At 49.0% G+C, this 18,567-nt stretch overlaps 1 protein-coding gene across 3 annotated transcripts in view; it reads right to left on the reverse strand.

The window, feature by feature from the left end:
• Positions 1-1,624: 1,624 nt before the first annotated feature.
• The window catches only part of AHNAK (AHNAK nucleoprotein), a 102,092-nt gene continuing 85,149 nt past the window's right edge, over positions 1,625-18,567 (reverse strand). For 2 of the 3 annotated variants that reach the window (XR_013523460.1, XM_009008325.6), the window contains 2 exons: positions 4,501-4,553; positions 1,625-1,971 (listed from right to left, as the gene is read on the reverse strand). Coding sequence is in view for 2 of the 3 variants with exons in the window: in XM_009008325.6 (XP_009006573.1) it covers positions 4,522-4,553 (32 nt within the window). In the remaining variant the exon portion in view is untranslated. The remainder of the gene's footprint in view (positions 1,972-4,500; positions 4,554-18,567) is intronic. The other variant, XM_009008326.5, reaches the window with a different exon arrangement.

Genomic DNA, 18,567 nt, shown 5'->3' on the forward strand with positions numbered 1-18,567 from the left:
TTAAGATTAAAAAAAAAAAAAAGATGAGATTAATTTATGAAACTGGATTCTTCCTAAACCACTAATTCATCGGAATAATATTCATTTCACACTTGACAAATTTCAAGACCTGATTATTTTGCAATATCAATGTTGATAAAACCTAAATATTAACCAGATAACCTAAAATTATCCTTTAATGCCTACCACCACAGAATAAGAATTTCAAACTGACCCCAATGACAGGAAACTTTGAAAAGGCATGTGCCTAAAGAAATGTGGCCAGGCACAATGACTCATGCCTGTAATCCCAGCACTTTGGGAGGCCAAGGCAGACAGATCACCTGAGGTCAGGAGTTCAAGAATAGCCTGGCCAACATGGTGAAACTCTGTCTCTAACACAAATACAAAAATTAGCCAGGCGCAGTGGCAGGTACCTGTAATCCCAGCTACTCGGGAGGCTGAGGCAGGAGAATCACTTGAGCCTGGGAGGCTGAGGTTGCAGTGAGCCAAGAATGTGCAATTGCACCGTAGCCTGGGCAATAGACTCCATATGAAAGAAAGAGAGAAACAAATAAAGAGGGAACGAGAGAGAGAGAAAGAAAGAGATGAGAAGAAAGAAAGAAGGAAGAAAGAAAGTGAGGAAGGAAGGAAGGGAGGGAGGAAGGGAAAAAGGGAGGGAGGGAAGGGCATGTGCCTGAAGAAATGTATCAACTGACATGTTAAAAATTACATTTCTTGGCGGGGACTGTGGTTCAAGCCTGTAATCTCAGCACTTCAGGAGACCAAGACGGGCAGATCATGAGATCAGGAGTTCGAGACCAGCCTGACCAACATGGTGAAACCCCGTCTTTACTAAAAATACAAAAATTAGCTGGGTATGGTGGTGCGCACCTGTAATCCCAGCTACTCAGGTTGCTGAGGCAGGAGAATCACTTGAACCTGGGAGACGGAGGTTTCAATGAGCTGAGATCATGCCATTGCACTCCAGCCTGGGCAACAAGAGCAAAACTCTGCCTAAAAAATATAAATAAATAAAAAATTACGTTTCTTGGCCAGGCATGCTGGCTCACGCCTGTAATCCCAGCACTTTGGGAGGCCAAAGCAGGCAGATCACTTGAGGTCAGAAGTTCTAGACCAGCCTGGCCAACATGGTGAAACCCCGCCTGTTCATAAAAAAAAAAAAAAAAAAAAAAAAAAAAAAATTACAAAAAATAGCCGGGCATGGTGGCAGTAGCCAGCAATCCCAACTACTGAGGCTGAGGCACGAGAATCACTTGAACCTGGGCAGCAGAGGTTGCAGTGAGCTGAGATCACACCACTGTACTCCAGACTGGGCGACAGAGTGAGACACTGTCTCAAAAAACAAACAAAAAAATTTCTCCTTTTTAAGATAAATAAAGAGGAAAGAGAAAGGGAAGGGGGAGCAAGGGATGTAAGAAAGGAGAAAGTAAAGAGAGGAAGGAGAGAAAACGCGCAGGTTCTCAGTCATGTGGAGGCAGCAGCCATGCGCTGACTCTGAAAACTGAAAAAAAAAAAAAAAAAAAAAAAATAGTGACAGCAAGCTGCTGCCTGTGATCACCTCTCCCAGGATTTTCACAACGCCCGGGAAGGGAACAGAGAAAACCAGAGGCTGACACAAGAATAGATGCTTGATAAAAGTTTATTGGATGAATGAGTGAAGGACAATCACCTGAGCCCCGTAGTTGCCAAAGCCCCTCTAGTCCCAAACCTAAGCCCACCCTCTGTCCCCTTGCAAGTAAAGAAATGCACTAAGCAGAGCTTCTGCCCAGCCCTCGGCCCGGCACGGCCGGAGCTATCACCGCGCATGCTCCGCAAGCCGCCTCGTGGAAGGTATTCCTTCAACTGCAGGTGCTTGTTTCTCTTGGCACAGCAAGATGTCATTTCCCATTTTTAGAACAATGCTCCAAAGAACGGTCACAAAAACAACCTTAAGAGGGGGTGGTTTTCTTCCTGGCCACTGCTACAGCCCTGTGAAACAACAAAGAGATTTTTATGCAAAACACTGTTTGCATCTCACTGTAAAATCAGAAGACAGTTCGTTAACTTTGCACAAACTGAAAGAAGGTCCCTCACTCCCGGCTCCAGCATCTAAACTAATGCTGGCCTGTGGAAGGGATCGATTTGAACGGTACTGCTGTTGGGTGTCTTTTGGTCTTGCCATGCCTCCCTCTGTGTGGTTTCTATGGGGCAGGGGTGGAAAGGAAGCTTGCAGAAAGCCTGTGTCTGTCCTTTTGGTGCCCCCCCATACAAACCTGAGACCAGCAGAGGACGTGTGTTCCCGGGAACATTCAAATAACAGAGGGAGGTAGGAACCACGAAAGCACCTGCCGCCTCTAGCCTCAGCCATTAAGAAATCCTTTTATTATCACGGCCAAGCTGAACTTCTCTCTTCCCTTTCCTCTTTCTCCTTCATGAACCTGAGCATGAATTGGCTTCGAGACTTCTAGCCCTTCACCTTCCCTCGCCGGCTCCCAGAGCCTACCCACACCTTCTGTCCCAGCCCAGGGCTCCTCCCTGAGTGACACCCAACTCATCCCCATCTGACTTCTGTGAACACTCAGGTTGTCCTCTCATGGGCCTCCTGGCCTGGCCCCTCTCACCTCCCGTGTGGGCCTGCATGCCTCTGGCTCATCTTATACCTCCTGTGCTCAAGAAAGCTCAGCAGCTCCTTTTCCAACAGAAACAAACCTAGCTTTCGGGCAGAGCACAAAGGCTCACGCCTGCAGTCCCAGCACTGTGGGAGGCCAAGGCAGGCAGATCACCTAAGGTCAGGAGTTCAACATGGTGAACTCACCTGGCCAACATGGTGAAACCCTGCCTCTACTAAAAAAATTAAATAAAAATACAAAAATTAGCCGGGCGTGGTGGCACACGCCTGTAATCCCAACTACCCAGGGGGCTGACTGAGGCAGGAGAATCACTTGAACCCGGGAGGCAAAGGTTGCACCGTGATCCACGATCCCACCACTGCACTCCAGCCTGGGCAACAGAGCAAGACTCTGTCTCAAAAAAAAATCCTGCTTTCTTAATGGGACCTCACCTGAAACCAGGCCTCCTTTCCTGCTTTATCCTCCACTAGTCCCTACACAAGTCTCAAGCACCAACCAAAATCACCTGCTCACCCTTCCCAAACTTCAGCTTGGCTCCCAGGAACTACCTCCCACCCTCCCCCTAACTGAGAATGACCTTCCTGGTCCTCTCTCTTCATCCTATCCATTTTTGAAGACTCACCCAAAATCATACCCTCCATTTGACCACCCTAGTTCAAAATGCCCCCCTTTCCTTGCTGAAGTGCTGAAATTCTGACCTATTTATTCACTATATGTTACACGTTGGGAAGAAACCACTCACATCAACTTCTTTTTTCCAAATGTGTGTTGAATTATTTAGAGGGGAAAGGTGCTAAGCGTCTTTTTTGTTTTTTTTTTTTTGAGACGGAGTTTCACTCTTGTTACCCAGGCTGGAGTGCAATGGCGTGATCTCGGCTCACCGCAACCTCCGCCTCCTGGGTTCAAGCAATTCTCCTGCCTCAGCCTCCCGAGTAGCTGGGACTACAGGCGCGCACCATCATGCCCAGCTAATTTTTGTATTTTTAGTAGAGACGGGGTTTCACCATGTTGACCAGGATGGTCTCGATCTCTTGACCTTATGATCCACCCTCCTCAGCCTCCCAAAGTGCTGGGATTATAGGAGTGAACCACTGCTCCCGGCCCAGTGCGAAACATCTTTAAGAGGCTTAGAAGGAAACAGGCACCAAGAAAGTGAAAGCTCTATTTATTTATTTATTTATCTTTTTAAGAGATGGGGTCTTACTATGTTGCTCAGGCTGGTCTTGAACTCCTGGACTCAAGCAATCCTCCTGCCTCGGCCTCACAAAGTGCTGGGATTACAGGCTGGCTGCACCCAGCCAGCTTTGACGGTTCTCCGCTACCCTTTATTACACACTTGCTATGAACCTGACGCTGAGCTGGGCACTTCTTATGTATGACCGCACTTAACTCTCACTGTGAGACTAGAAGGGAAGTACCGCTGTCACTTTTCACAGACCAGGAAACAAAGGCTTTGAGAAGTTAAACAATGACCCAAGAGCTTCACTGTTGAAAAGGATCAGAGCTGGAGCTCACGCCTGGCTCACACTATTGACAGCTCTAGCCCATCCCCTCTCATTCTCAGAGAATTCACAACACAGAACAGTTAGGACGAACGGGGTGGGGAGGAAGCTGCGGGCTCTTTTCCTGACTGGAACAAAGTCATGGAAAGGGTTCATAAAGGGGCCGGGTTTCCCAGTCCATGTTTTTGTTTGGAAGAAGGTAGGGGAACTTGGGGCTCACACAATGAAGTTCTCTTTAAAGAATGGTGTGGACAACAGCTGATGCCCTGGGGGAGTAGCAGGCATCACAGAGAGCTTTGATGCTGCACCAAGATCCACGCTCCAGATCCCAAGCCAAGTGGCACCAGCGCACAATACGGTGTTCAAGTCCTGACCCCTGCGCTTACCAGCTGTGATGCTCAGACAAGCTACTTTCCTCTCCAAGCCTCAGTTTCCTCCTCTGTAACAAGAAAATAATATCATTTGTTTGACAAGTGGTTTAGATGGATTAGGGCAAATTAATCTCTATAAAGCAACTGGGTGTACATTGGGTGCTTTATAAATTACTATTGTTATTACGTCTCTTGGACATGAGAATCTGCATTTCTCTTCATGTTTTAAAAATAGAAGTGCAATATACATTTATCAGAGTACATAAGGTGCAGTCATTTTAAATGGACAGCTTGATAATCATTTACACATATAGGCATTTCTATAGCCACCACCCCAGGCCACATAGGGAATATTTCCAGCACTGCAAACGTTCCCTCATGCACCCTCCCAATCCATATCCCCACCACACAGAACCATGATTTGACTCATCATAGATCAGCTTTGCCTCTTTTTTAACTTAACTTTTGCTTTTTTTTTTTTTTTTAGATAGGGTTTCACCATGATGGCCAGGCTGGTCTTGAACTCCTGACCTCAGGTGATCCACCCACCTCGGCCTCCCAAAGTGCTAGGATTACAGGCGTGAGCCACCACGCCCGGTCGAACTTTATATTAATGGAATCAGAGCCTGTAATCTTTTCACCATCGCCTAGTACTTTTTTTTTGTTTGTTTTTTTAGATGGAGTCTTGCTTTTCCACCAGGCTGGAGTACAGTGGCATGATCTCGGCTCACTGCAATCTCCACCTCCCAGGTTCAAGTGATTCTCCTAACTCAGCCTCCCAAGTAGCTGGGACTACAGGTGTGCGCCACCACATCAGGCTAATTTTTGTATTTTTAGTGGAGACGGGGTTTCACCATGTTGGCTAGGATGGTCTCGATCTCCTGACCTCGTGATCCGCCTGCTTCAGCCTCCCAAAGGGCTGGGATTACAGGCATGAGCCACTGTGCCTGGCCTGCACAGTACTCTTATATGAATAGCCCAGCAGTTTATTTCTCCAATGTTCTGTCGATGGGAATTTGAGGTGTTTCAGGTTCGGAGAAACTCCTCTGAAAATTCTTGTACATACATTATTGTCAGCATAGGCACTCAAATCCCTTAGGGTTTTTTTGCTTTGTTTTGTTTGTTTTGAGACAGGGTCTTGCTCTGTCGCCCAGGCTGGAGTGCAATGGCTCAATCTCGGCTCACGGCAACGTCTGCCTCCCGGGTTCAAGTGATTCTCCTGCCTCCACCTCCCAAGTAGCTGAAATTACAGGCACTTGCAACCACACCCAGCTAATATTTTTTGTATTTGAGTAGAGACAGGGTTTTGCCATATTGGTCAGGCTGATCTCGAACACCTGACCTCAGGTTACCCACCTGCCTCGGCCTCTCACAGAGCTGGGATTACAGGCATGAACCACCACACCTGGCCCAAATCCCTTAGGTTTATATACCTAGGAGTATAATTACTGGGCTGTAGAGTAGGCATATCTATAGCTTTAATAGAATCTGCCAAACAATGTTCCCAGTGGCTGTACCCCTTCCACACTCCCCACCGCAATGCACAACAGTTCTAGTGGTTCCAAATTCCATATTCTCAACCACACTTGGTATTGTCAGTCTTTTCATTGTAGACATTATGGTGGGTGTGTAGTAGTATGTTTTTGTGGGAGTGTTGTGTGTGCGTGTACTGTCTTTTTTATTTATTTATTTATTTTGCACTCAGTCACCGAGACCAGAGTGCAGTGGCATGATCACAGCTCACTGCAGCCTCAAAGTCCTAGGCTTAAGTGGTCCTCCCACCTTGTCCTCCCAAGTAACTAGGATTACAGTCTGTGCCACCAGGTTCAACTAATCTCCCGGGGAATTTGCATTTTCTGATGAATAATGATGTCGAGCACATTTTCACAGTGTATTTGGCCATCTGGATAGCCTCTTTCGTTAGTGCCTGGTCAAGTCTTTATCTCTTTTTTATTTTTTTCTGAGACAGAGTCTCGTTCTGTCACCCAGGCTGGAGTGCAAGGGCGCAATCTCAGCTCACTGCTCTGCCTCCCGAGTTCAAGTGATTCTCCTGCCTCAGCCTCCTGAGTAGTTGGGATTACAGGCACCTGCCAGCAAACCTGGCTAGTTTTTGTATTTTTGGTAGAAACAGGGTTTCACCATGTTTGTCAGGCTGGTCTCGAACTCCTGACTCAGGTGATCCACCCACCTGGGCCTTCCAAAGTGCTGGGATTACACACATGAGCCACTGCACCCGGCCTCTTTTTCTCATTTTTTTATTGGGTCATTTTTATTTTTCTTATTGATCTACAGTACTTCAAATATTCTGGAAACCAACACCTTATCAGATACATGTATTGCAGATGTATATCTTCACCAAGTCTGAGGCCTGCCTTCTCATTTATTTAATGGTGCCGTTGGATGAAGAGAGGATTTAATTTTGATAAAGTCCAATTCATCGATTTTTTTTCTCTGGTTAGTGCTGTTTGCATTCTGTTTTAGAAATGTGTGCCCATCCCTAAGGCCAGGGAGACATTCTCTGTTCTCTACTCATTTATTTAGTCTTGCTTTATGTGGTATCTTCCTCTGGAGTGGAGCCAACTGATTTGCTGTGATTCCAGGGAGGAGCAAAGGTCTCATAGAGAAACTGATCATGCTAATGCTTAGTGCTAATGCTCACATGCTCATGCTCATATGATAATGACTTCCTGGGCCTTTGGACTACGCAGCCTGCCATCCTGAGGCTATCGTGTGGCATCAACAGGTACCACTGGACCTGGCTGCATTGCTGAAATCCCACAGGAGGGGTCCCTAAGAGAGGCGGCATCTTCCAAAGTGAACCAGGAAGAGAGGGGAGGACACCCGTCCCTCCCAATTTCCCCAGTTTGCTCATCTGTAAAGTGAGTGCTGCTTTGTACTCCAAGGTCAGCAGCTTAAACTGAACCAGCCCAGCTGTGATCACTTTGCAAACCCATCCTTCCCCATCCTGGCAACTTTTCCCAATCTCCTTCATCGACCCTTTTCCTGCGCATTTTGTTTCTCTCTAAATGTTCCTTTTCATTGTCATTTGTGTGACCATCGATTATTTGTAGGGCATTTGCACGTTTGTCTTTCTTTTTGGTTTATTTGGGATTTGTGTGTGTGTGTGTTTTGGTGTTCTTTTGTTTTTTTGTTTGTTTTGTTTTGTTTTGAGACAGAGTCCCACTCTGACGCCAAGGCTGGAGTGCAGTGGCGCAATCTCGGCTCACTGCAACCTCTGTCTCCCCTGACTCAAGTGATTCTCCTGCCTCAGCCTCCAGAATACCTGGGACAACCGGCATGCGCCATCATGTCTGACTAATTTTTGTATTTTTAGTAGAGACGAGGTTTTGCCATGTTAGGCTGGTCTCAAACTCCTGACGTCAGGTGGTCCACCCACCTCGGCCTCCCAAAATGCTAGGATTGCAGGCGTGAGCCACCGTGCCCAACCGCATTTGTCTTTTAAGCCTCTCCTTTCTTCTGTCTTTCCTTCCCTAAAACAGGGCTTCTCCACCTTGGCCCTATTCACATTTTGGACAGGATAGCTCCTTGCCGCGGAGCCGTCCTGCGTGTGGCCTGATGCACAGCTACTGCGATTTCTCTCCTCCTTTCCACCTCTCCACTCACTGCCCGTCAAGAGGCCCAAGGGAAAAGTAAGGGGGTGGCCGGGAGGTAGAATCGGGGCTTTCTCCAGCTCACAGGGGCCTTAGGTATGATCTAGTGCAACCCCCTCATTTTACGATGAGGAAACAATGCTGAGAGAGGGAGGGAGACGATGTGTCAGAGCCGAAAATGTGGGAGAAGAAGTGCCAGGCCAAACAGGAAGTCCAAATTCCAGGGCCTGAGGCAGAGTTTCCAGTCCCACCAAGGAACCTGGGATTGCTTCCCACAGCTCCTTCCTCCCTCCCTCCCACGAGCCCCATTCCAGAAACAACCTGTGGCTGGCCAGAGGCAGTGGCAAATGCAGATCCCACAAGCCCCCATCAGTGCACACCAGGGTCCATTCCTGGGAGCCCATTTCTGAGCCTCTGGTGGACAGCAATGGCCACAGATTGCGGTGGGGATATTTCACGATGATGCATGTCATAATCACATCTTAGTTTAACCCTATAACCATGAGGAAAGCGAGGCTTATGCTACCTGGTCATACCTGACCCAAAGGAGAAGTCAGGGAGCAACGGAGACCTGCAGAGAGCCAGAGGGAGCCCAGCAGTGTCCATCCCAGCCCCGTCTCCACAAAGGCAGACCCAGAACGGTCGAGGGCCCTCAGCCAAAGTCTCCCAAGTGCTTACTAAGTACCAGACACTATCTCTAAACATTTTATAAAACTCTAGGGTGGCCGGGTACAGTGGCTCATGCCTATAATCCCAGCACTTTGGGAGGCCAAGGCAGGTGACTCTTTTGAGCTCAGGAGTTCAAGACCAGCCTGGGCAACATAGAGATAAGCTGTCTCTATAATTTTTTTTTTTTTTTTTTTTTTTTTGAGACAGAGTTTCACTCTGTTGCCCAGGCTGGAGTGCAGTGGTGTGATCTCAGCTCACTGCAACCTCTTCTGCCTCCCAAGTTCAAGCAATTCTCCTGCCTCAGCCTCCTGAGTAGCCGGGATTACAAGTGTGTGCCACCACACCCAGCTAATTTTTCTATTTTTAGTAGAGACAAGGTTTCATCACGTTGGCCAGGCTGATCTCAGACTCCTGACCTCAAGTGATCCATCCACCTCGGCCTCCCAAATTGCTGGGATTGCAGGTGTGAGCGGCTACATCTGGCCTCTACAGAAATTTTAAACATTAGCCTGGCGTAGTACTGTGTGCAACTGTGGTCACGCTACTCAGGAGGCTGAGGCAGGAGGATCACTTGAGTCCAGAAGATCGAAGCTACAGTAACCTGTGATGGAGCCACTGCCCTCCAGCCTAGGTGACAAGAATCAGAACCTGTCTCAAAAATAAATACTTTATTTTATATTTTATTCTATTTTATTTTTGTTTGAGATGGAGTCTCACTCTGCTACCCAGTCTGGAGGACAATGGTGCCATCTCGGCTCACTGCAACCTCCACCTCCAGAGTTCAAGCAATTCTCCTGCCTCAGCCTCCTGAGTAGCTGGGATTACAGGCGCACACCACCACACCCAGCTAATTTTTGTATTTTCAGTAGAGACGGGGTTTCACCATGTTGGCCAGGCTGGTCTCGAACTCTTGACTTCAAGTGATTCACCCACCTCGGCCTCCCAAACTGTTGGGATTACAGGCATCAGCCACTGAGCCCAGCCTCAAAAATAATTAAATGCATAAATAGATCAATCATCCAGGAGTTCAGTTCTCCCTCACCTCGCCCTCTGAAGGAGCCACTGTCATCCTTCCCTGTTAGAGATGCTGATATAAGCCAGCAAGCCCTTGGTCAGGCAGCAGGGGGGTCTCCCTAGCATCTTTGGTGGGGTCACAAGTCAGTGCAAATCACCCTACTCCTTGACAACACCAAGCTCACCCTCAACATCTCCATCAGGCATGCATGGAGCCTTCATCATATGGAAAGATTTATAGACCAGGATCTTATATAGAGTACTGGGTGGTGCTCGATATTATACCCAAGGGACAGAATGCCTGCTTTTAACAGTTCTGTCTGTACTTATTTCAATGTCTGTCAGCAAAATGCTGGGTTTCATTTACACCAGTGACATAAAGGTTTCTTTTTAATTAAATGATTATGGCTTTCAAAATAAATCTCTTTAGAGCCGGGTGCGGTAGCTCAAACCTGTAATCCCTGCACTTTGTGGGAGGCTGAAATGGGCAGATTGCTTGAGCCCAGGAGTTCAAGACCAGCTTGGGCAACATGGAAAAACCTCATCTCTATGAAAAGTACAGAAATTAGCCAGGCATGGTGGTGTGTGCCTATAGTCCCAGCTACGTAGGAGGCTGAGATAGGATCACCTGAGACCAGGAATTCAAGGCTGTGGTGAGCTGTGATTGTGCCACTGCACTCCAGCCTGGGAGACAGAGTGAGACCCTATTTCAAAAATAAATAAATGAATCTATTTAAAGAAAAATATTTGGCCAGGTGCAGTGGCTCACACCTGTAATTCCAGCACATTGGGAGGTTGAGACAGGTGGATCACCTGACATCAGGAGTTTGAGAACAGCCTGGCCAACATGATGAAACCACGTCTCTACTAAAAATACAGAATTAATCAGGCGTGGTGACACACACCTGTAGTCCCAGCTACTTGGGAGGCCGAGACAGGAGAATCACTTGACCTGGGAGGCAGAGGCTGCAGCAAGCAGAGGTGGTGTCACTGCACTCCAGACTGGGTGAGACAGAGTGAGACTCCATCTAAAAACAAAACAAAACAAAACACCTGGGAAAATATTAATCAAATAGTAGTGAGGATGGCATATGGGTGAGGATGCACCTGGGTGACCTAAGCCCGGGAAACCTGGCTCGGGCCTTGCAGATCTTGAAGACAGCTGACCCTGCTGGGGCCTCCTGGGGCTGTGCAGCCCCTCACCCACCCTCCCAGCTGTCACGCCCAGAGCATCTTCCTCAATACAACCCCATAGACCTGAAGGTCATCATCAAATGCCCCTTAACCTCTCTCAGCCCTTCATGCATGTGGGTTTCTCACCCTGGGTTCACTCTGCTTCTGGTGATGAAAGGGGAACCCAGAAAGGCTGATAAATCACTGCAATCTACAAATAGAAGGCCAAGTATGAAGACAGCAAGGAATGAGGAAACCCCACCCTATTCCTTGGACTCAGCCCTGGGCCTCCTGCCCCTGGCCAGCCTTATGAGGCACGAGCTGTAGAAATGTCAGCCTGGGGTCCTCTGCTGAGGGTCCTCTCAGGCGTGGTCTGTGAGTGGGACCTGCCAGGCAGCACTCTCAAGAGGCCAACACCATCCCCCTCCTGCTGGGGTGTGGTGGCACAGAGTGGCCTCTTGGCTCCAGATGTGGGTCCTACAGAGAGTTCTGGGGTTCTATGGCCCCCTCCACCACCCAGCCTCATGAGAACCCTGGTGATAACACAAAAGACTATTCCTATCTGGCAGATAGGGGACCTTTAAAGACAATACTCATAAGTGAGACGGGGGGATTTGTTCTATGCACTGGGACTCAAACCAGCCACCAAACCCCACTGTCGTAGGAGCTCCTCAGAGGCTGGAATCAAATGCCACTGGCCTTGCAAGTGCCTGGCCTCTGCCACAGCAGGGTGCGTGCCCAGCCAAGGAAGTCTGCGCCCCATCATTCAGGGCACTGTTCTCCCTTAGAAGAGGATCTCGAAAGCAGAAGGAAATTAGAAACAACTGCACAATGAATGCCAGATTCTGCTTTCTCTGCTCCGGCTGCTGGGAGATTAGGCAGGGCTGGCTGACAGCATGACTCACCTGGCAGTTGCTCGGCCTTCAGGATGTCCTTGTCATGGGGAAGCGTGGGTCCCGATGGACTTGTTAGCTTTCTACTTATTTCCACAGTGTTGGTTTTCTTTCTCCTGCTAGATGCTGATACCTTGAGGGCAGAGTCACATCTGACGCCCCTTTCCCATAGGGCACAGCCCGCACGTGCAACGGACACTCCGGGTGTGCCAATTGATTACCTAATTTCATCTGGGAAGATGTGATGGGACAAGGGCAGTGACCCTGTGCCAGATACTTTCCTAAACAGGCATAAGCTCACCAAATTCTGGAGCCTTCCCATGAGGGAGAAACAATTTTTAATCTCATTCTGGAGATGATGAAGCGAAGTCCAGTCGGCCAGGCCAAGGGGCAGGACTAATCTGATGGAAGCAGCTTTGCTGGGACCATATGACTCTGCTCCTCACCCGTTACCAACACTACCTCCTCCAACAACATGGGAGACGTGCACGGAGCCCTCTTTCGGTCACAGTCCTAACCCATGTGCTAGATGAATAAAGAGGTGGCCTAAAAGGAAACATGGCTCCTTCTGAACTCTCCCCTGGGAGACGGCAATGACAGGGACATGACGGAGCTTCCAAGAGGAGACACACAGAGCTAGTGTCAATCAAACCAACCAGGCTTCTGAACATCCCCACTAAGAACTTTTGCTTTAGAATGCACTATTTTGTGGGGGGGGGGGCGGCGGTTGTGGCTACTATTCATTTTAACATAATGTGTTGTTTTGTTTGTTTGTTTGTTTGTTTTTTGAGACAGAGTTTCACCCTTGTTGCCCAGGCTGGAATGCAGTGGTGCAATCTCGACTCACCGCAATCTCCGCCCCCCGGGTTCAAGCAATTCTCCTGCCTCAGCCTCCTGAGTAGCTGGGATTATAGGCATGTGCCACCGTGCCCAGCTAATTTTGTATTTTTAGTAGAAGACGGGGTTTCTCCATGTTGATAAGGCTGGTCTCGAACTCCCAGCCTCAGGTGATCCACCCAGCTCAGCCTCCCAAAGTGCTGGGATTACAGGCATAAGCCAATGCACCTGGCCCGTGATGTTATGTTTTATGCCTCCTACATAAGTGCACACAAGCTTTAAATGTTGTGGAATACTGAGCTCATATATCTTGTCAAACTTCTGTTTGCTTTTTTCTGCATCCATAGCTACGATCTGAATAAATAGAGGAGAAAGGTTTGGCTCCCAACCCTACTCGCTGGGCCCCATGCCATCATTCCCAAAACAAAGGAGGAAAGATGCCAGAAGTGAGCGACCAGGGGTAACGGTGAAGAAAAACAACATCCCGGCCGGGCACTGTGGCTCAGGCCTGTAATCCCAGCACTTTGGGAGGCTGAATGGGGAGGATCACTTGATCACGGAAGGTCAGACTATAGTGAGCCATGATTGCACCACTGCACTCCAGCCTGGGCGACAGAGTAAGACCCCATTTCAAAAAACAAACAGACCGAGTGCAGTGGCTCATGCCGTAATTCCAGCACTTTGCGATGATGAGGCAGGCAGATCACCTGAGGTTAGGAGTTCCAGACCAGCCTGGCCAACATAGTAAAACCCTGTTTCTACTAAAAATACAAAGTTAGCTAGTCGTAGGGCAGGCACTTGTAGTCCCAGCTACTCAGGAGGCTGAGGCCGGAGAATCACTTCAACCCAGGAGGCAGAGGTTGCAGTGAGCCGAGATGGCGCCGTTGCACTCCAGCTTGGGCAACTGAGCGAGACTCCATCTCAAAACAAACAAACAAACCAAAACAAAAATATCATCCTATTCTGGGTGGTACTGAGCAGGGGCCAGCTCCCCAGGGATGGATGGAGAAAGGGCAGGAAGGCATTTGATTAATTTCCTATAAGGAGCCAGTATATTTTATAACTATGGCAGGGAAGGGAGGAGAAGAGCTGCCAACCCATCCCCCTGCAGATGAGGTCGCAGGCTCAGAGGACGCCAATGAAGCCCAGCCTGTAAGTGCTTGAGCAGGACTTGAACCTGGAACCTGAAACTCAAGTCCTCTCTCCCCAGCTCAGGGCTCTCCCCCTCCACCTGGCTGCACACCTGACTCCACAGGATCTGGTGGCTCTGTGCTGTTTGTTAAGTGACCTGCACCCTCTGGATTACCTCTCCTCTTACCTTCCACACCGGCTTCCTGGTAGTCTCCCTTCATCTCCCAAACTTCTCCCGGTAATTCCTAAGCCCCACAAAATATACAATCAAGCCGAGCCACTCTGGAAACAACGCTCTCAAGGCCCACACATAGTGCACTAAGCGTCACATCTGGGGCTACTTCTCAGCACCCATCCCACTTGACCTCCCTGCATGAATTAATGCAGCAGAAAAACTCTTCCTTATGAAACATGTTTATGGCAAACGCGATTCCTTCCTTACTCAAAAGCTATTTACCGCCCCTTGGCTGGAAGATGAACACTCCCGACAGTGGGGACGATGATGAACCCTGGATGAGGCCCAGAGGAAGGAAAGACGTGGGGTGTGCGGGGACCAAAAGGAAGCCAGTGAGGTTAGAGGGACGTGAGTGATGAGGAGAGGGGACATTACATGAAGCTGGGATCTGGCACAGAACCTTGGAAGCCACAGGAAAGCGGTGGTTACACTAAGTGTGGCTGGAAGTCATTGGATATGAGGATTAACAATCAAATGTGTGTCCCTAAAAGAGCCCTGGGGCTGAAATTTGGAGCTGGAATGTGGATCACGGCCATCCAAGTGAGACAGCAGTGACTTGACCTGCAGTCGTGGCGGTACAGATGGAGAGAGGTGGCCACCTTTGTGATGTCTTTCCAATGGAGAACGGATGGCATTTGCTGACAAGGGGCTGTGAGGGCTGAGGAAGAGGGAGGCATTGAGGATGACACTCAAGTTTTGGTTTTTTGGTTTTTTTTTTTGATGTAGTTTCACTCTTGTTGCCCAGGCTGGAGTGCAATGGCACGATCTCAGCTTACAGCAACCTCCGCCTCCTAGATTCAAGCGATTCTCCTGCCTTAGCCTCCCAAGTAGCTAGGATTACAGGCATGCACCACCATGCCCGGCTAATCTTGTATTTTTAGTAAAGATGGGGTTTCTCCAGGTTGGTAAGGCTGGTCTCAAACTCTTGACCTCAGGTGATCCACCCGCCTCAGCCTCCCAAAGTTCTGGGATTACAGGTGGGAGCTACTGCGCCCAGTGACACTCAAGTTTTCTAGCTTGAAGGCAGGCGGTTGCTACTATTTGTTGAGATGGAGAAGCAGGTTCAGGGGTTGGGGAGGCGAATCATTTTGGAGCTCCAATTTGAGCTCCATTTGGGAAGTGCTGAGCTTGAAATGCCTGAGATACATCAAGTGAAGACAACAAGGGGAAGCTCAGTGTTCAAGGCTGGAGCCCAGGGAGCTGGGGATTGTCAACCTACAGACGGTATTGAAAGTTGTGGGAATGGGTAAGGCTCACCATGCAGAGCCATCAGGTCATTTGAGCTACAAGTCACGTTCATTTTTCATTTCTTGCTCTCCCTTGTCATGGTGTGAGGTTGTCACAGGCTATCAATTCTAACTCCAGCATATTTCTGAAAGTGACGCTCTCTCCCTCCGGTCCCCGGCTGGGGCCCTTTCAGCCTTCACCTTGCCTCTCCTGGAGACTTTCCATAACTACCTGGTCTTGGTCGCTCCAGTCCACCTGCTCCCTGCCACCTGGGGGGTCTGCCTCCTGCTCAGCGGTAGCAAAACTGAAACCAGAGAGGGATGCAGGAGGCAACCTCAGAGAGGCAGCTGTGGAGCAACGCCAGGGGGGAGCAGGGTCCCCCAGGCCTGAGCTGGAGAGGTGCCAGTGACCGAGAGAGAACCAGGTGCCCGGGTTATAACCACAGCAACCTGGGAGAGCAGGGGCTGAAGCTGGTAGCACACTCTATCTGCACCTACTCTGACGGAATGGCTTTAATAGTTCAGCTCGCTGGCACCAACCCAGGCAGTTTCAAACCTAAAGGTACCACCCAACAGCTGGCATGCCAGGGGACACTGAAAAACAGATATTAGCAAACATAACAATGACTAACCTTTACTGAACTCTTCCAATGCGGTGGTTCGTCCAGCTCCACTGCTGTCACTGGGCTTGCTGAACTCTCCTAGCCTCGTCCGTAATGTGGGATTCAGTGAGATAACCCATGATAAAGTGTCTTAGCTGACGCCCGCACAAAGAAAATGCTCAATACTGAAAGGTAGAATTGCTGTGATTATGATTATGCTTAAAACAAAGGTCAACGCGGGTCTTTTCCCTGCATGAAAATCTCCAGTGGAGGCTGGGTGCGGGGGCTCACGCCTGTAATCCCAGCACTTTGGGAGGCTGAGGCAGGTGGATTGCTTGGGCCCAAGAGTTTGAGACCAGCCTGGGAAGCATAGCAAGACCCTGTCTCTTGTGTTGTGTTGTGGTGTTGTGTTGTGTTGTGTTGTATTGTATTTTTTTTTTTTTCAGATGGAGTTTTACTCTTATTGCCCAGACTGGAGGGCAGTGGCACAACCTCAGCTCACCACAACCTCTGCCTCCCAGTTCCAAGCAATTCTCCTACGTTAGCCTCCCAAGTAGCTGAGATTACAGGTGCCCGCCACCACACCTGGCTAATTTTTTGGGGTTTGGTTTGGTTTGTATTTTAGTAGAGATTCAGTTTTATCATGTTGGCCAAGCTGGTCTCAAACTTCTGACCTCAGATGATCCACCCTCTTTGACCTCCCAAAGTACTGGGATTACAGGTGTGAGCCACCGTGCTCCGCTTCTATTTGAAAATAAATAATTTAAAAAATTAAATTTGAAAATCTCCAGCAGCTCCCTGGGCCCAGACATAAGGCCTCACCGTCAGCCAGCCCATACAAACCGCAGCTCCAGCTGCGCTGTGTCCCTCACCATGACCTGAAAGTGCCCTGCACTGTCAGACCTCCAGGCCTTTGCTCTGGCCGTCTCCCTTGCCTGTAATACCCTCCTTGACCTTCTCCACCAGGGAGGAGAAAGGAAGTCATCAGCAGAGCAGTCTGACAGCCAACAGCACATGGGACTTTCAGACTGGGACACCTTTCTCGTGTTTGCATTCTGGGCACTTACCACGGCACCAGTAAATATTAAAAGCTCGTTACATTTTTAATGAGTAGAAAGGGTAGGTGGCAAGCTCAGTTCAAGGTTCCAGGAAGAAGGTCAGGCGTGGTGGCTCACGCCTGTAATCCCAGCCCTTTGGGAGGATCACAAGGTCAGGAGATAGAAACCACCCTGACTAACATGGTGAAACCCTGTCTCTACCAAAAATACAAAAAAAAAATCAGCCAGGCGTGGTGGCACATGCCTCTAGTCCCAGCTACTTGGGAGGCTAAGGCAGGAGAATCACATGAACCCGGGAGGCAGAGGTTACAGTAAGCCAAGATCACACCACTGCACTCCAGCCTGAGCAACAGAGTGAGACTCTGTCTCAACAAAGGAGTTTCAGCAAATTTTGCAAGAATAATATGCATACCCTCCACCCACCATGTCCCAGGAGCACCCCACCTCCAAACCCCATCCCATCTATGAGCAGCTACTCAGGAGGCTGAGGCCTCCTTTACCTCATTTCCGGAGGAATGGACACCATCACCTCAGTGGCACGTGGGAAGGAATGTGTCTGCTTTATCCAACAATGCAGACTGATTTTTTTTAGATGGAGTCTCGCTCTGTCACCAGGCTGGAGTGCAGTGGCATGATCTCGGCTCACTGCAACCTCTGCTTCCCGGGTTCAAGTGATTTTCCTGCCTCAGCCTCCCGAGTAGCTGGGACTACAGGTGTGCAACACCACACCCAGCTAACTTTTGTATTCTTTTTTTAGAAACAGAGTTTCACCATGTTGGCCAGGCTGATCTCGAACTTCCGACCTCGTGATCTGTCTGCCTCAGCCTCCCAAAGTGCTGGCATTACAGGTGTGAGCCACCGTGCCTGACCCCCCGACTGCTCTTCCATCATCAGTGCCTCAAAGCTAGTCATTACTGCTCTTGCCCAACTTGTCATCAGCTTCCCTAACGACCGCTTCAGCTCCAGGATAATCTCTTCCACCTCATCCTCATTCCAGGAGAAACCATGACATTCAGTACCTTTTGGATTGCAGAAGTCAAATGAGTGAACAATAATAAGAATAATAATTTTGCCATAATTTACTGAGTACTTACTGTGTGTCAGGAACATGTCAACTCAGAGATGGGGAAACTGAGGCTTAGAAACACCCCAGGAGACCTAGCTAGTCAACAGCAGAACCAGAATTAGAACCCAGGACCCGAACTTGGCACTGCACCACTGCCTTGCAAGAAAGCTCCAGTCTGGTGTCTGTAAGAGCTGAGAGAGCATTCAAGGGTGTCTCAGTCCACCAAAAGGAATAGGTGGCTTGAGGAGCCTCTGGAAGTCAGAGGTGGAGTTTGAATTCTAGGTCTGGATTTAGCGGGCTAAGTTCCAGGAACACATCTCAACCAGAGGACTGTTCGAAACACAGGCTGCCGTGTGCACAGTCAGAAATTCTAAGTTACTTTCCAAGGCTGTACAATAATTTGAAAAGAATCCCTCCCATCTCGCTGAGCGCAGTGGCTCACGCCTGTAATCCTTGCACTTTGGGAGGCTGAGGCAGGTGGATCGCCTGAGATCAGGAGTTCGAGACCAGCCTGGCCAACATGGTGAAACCTCGTCTCTACTAAAAATACAAAAAAATTAGCCAGAC

Source organism: Callithrix jacchus, chromosome 10, assembly GCF_049354715.1.
Source record: "Callithrix jacchus isolate 240 chromosome 10, calJac240_pri, whole genome shotgun sequence".
NCBI classification, from domain to species: Eukaryota; Metazoa; Chordata; class Mammalia; order Primates; family Cebidae; genus Callithrix; species Callithrix jacchus.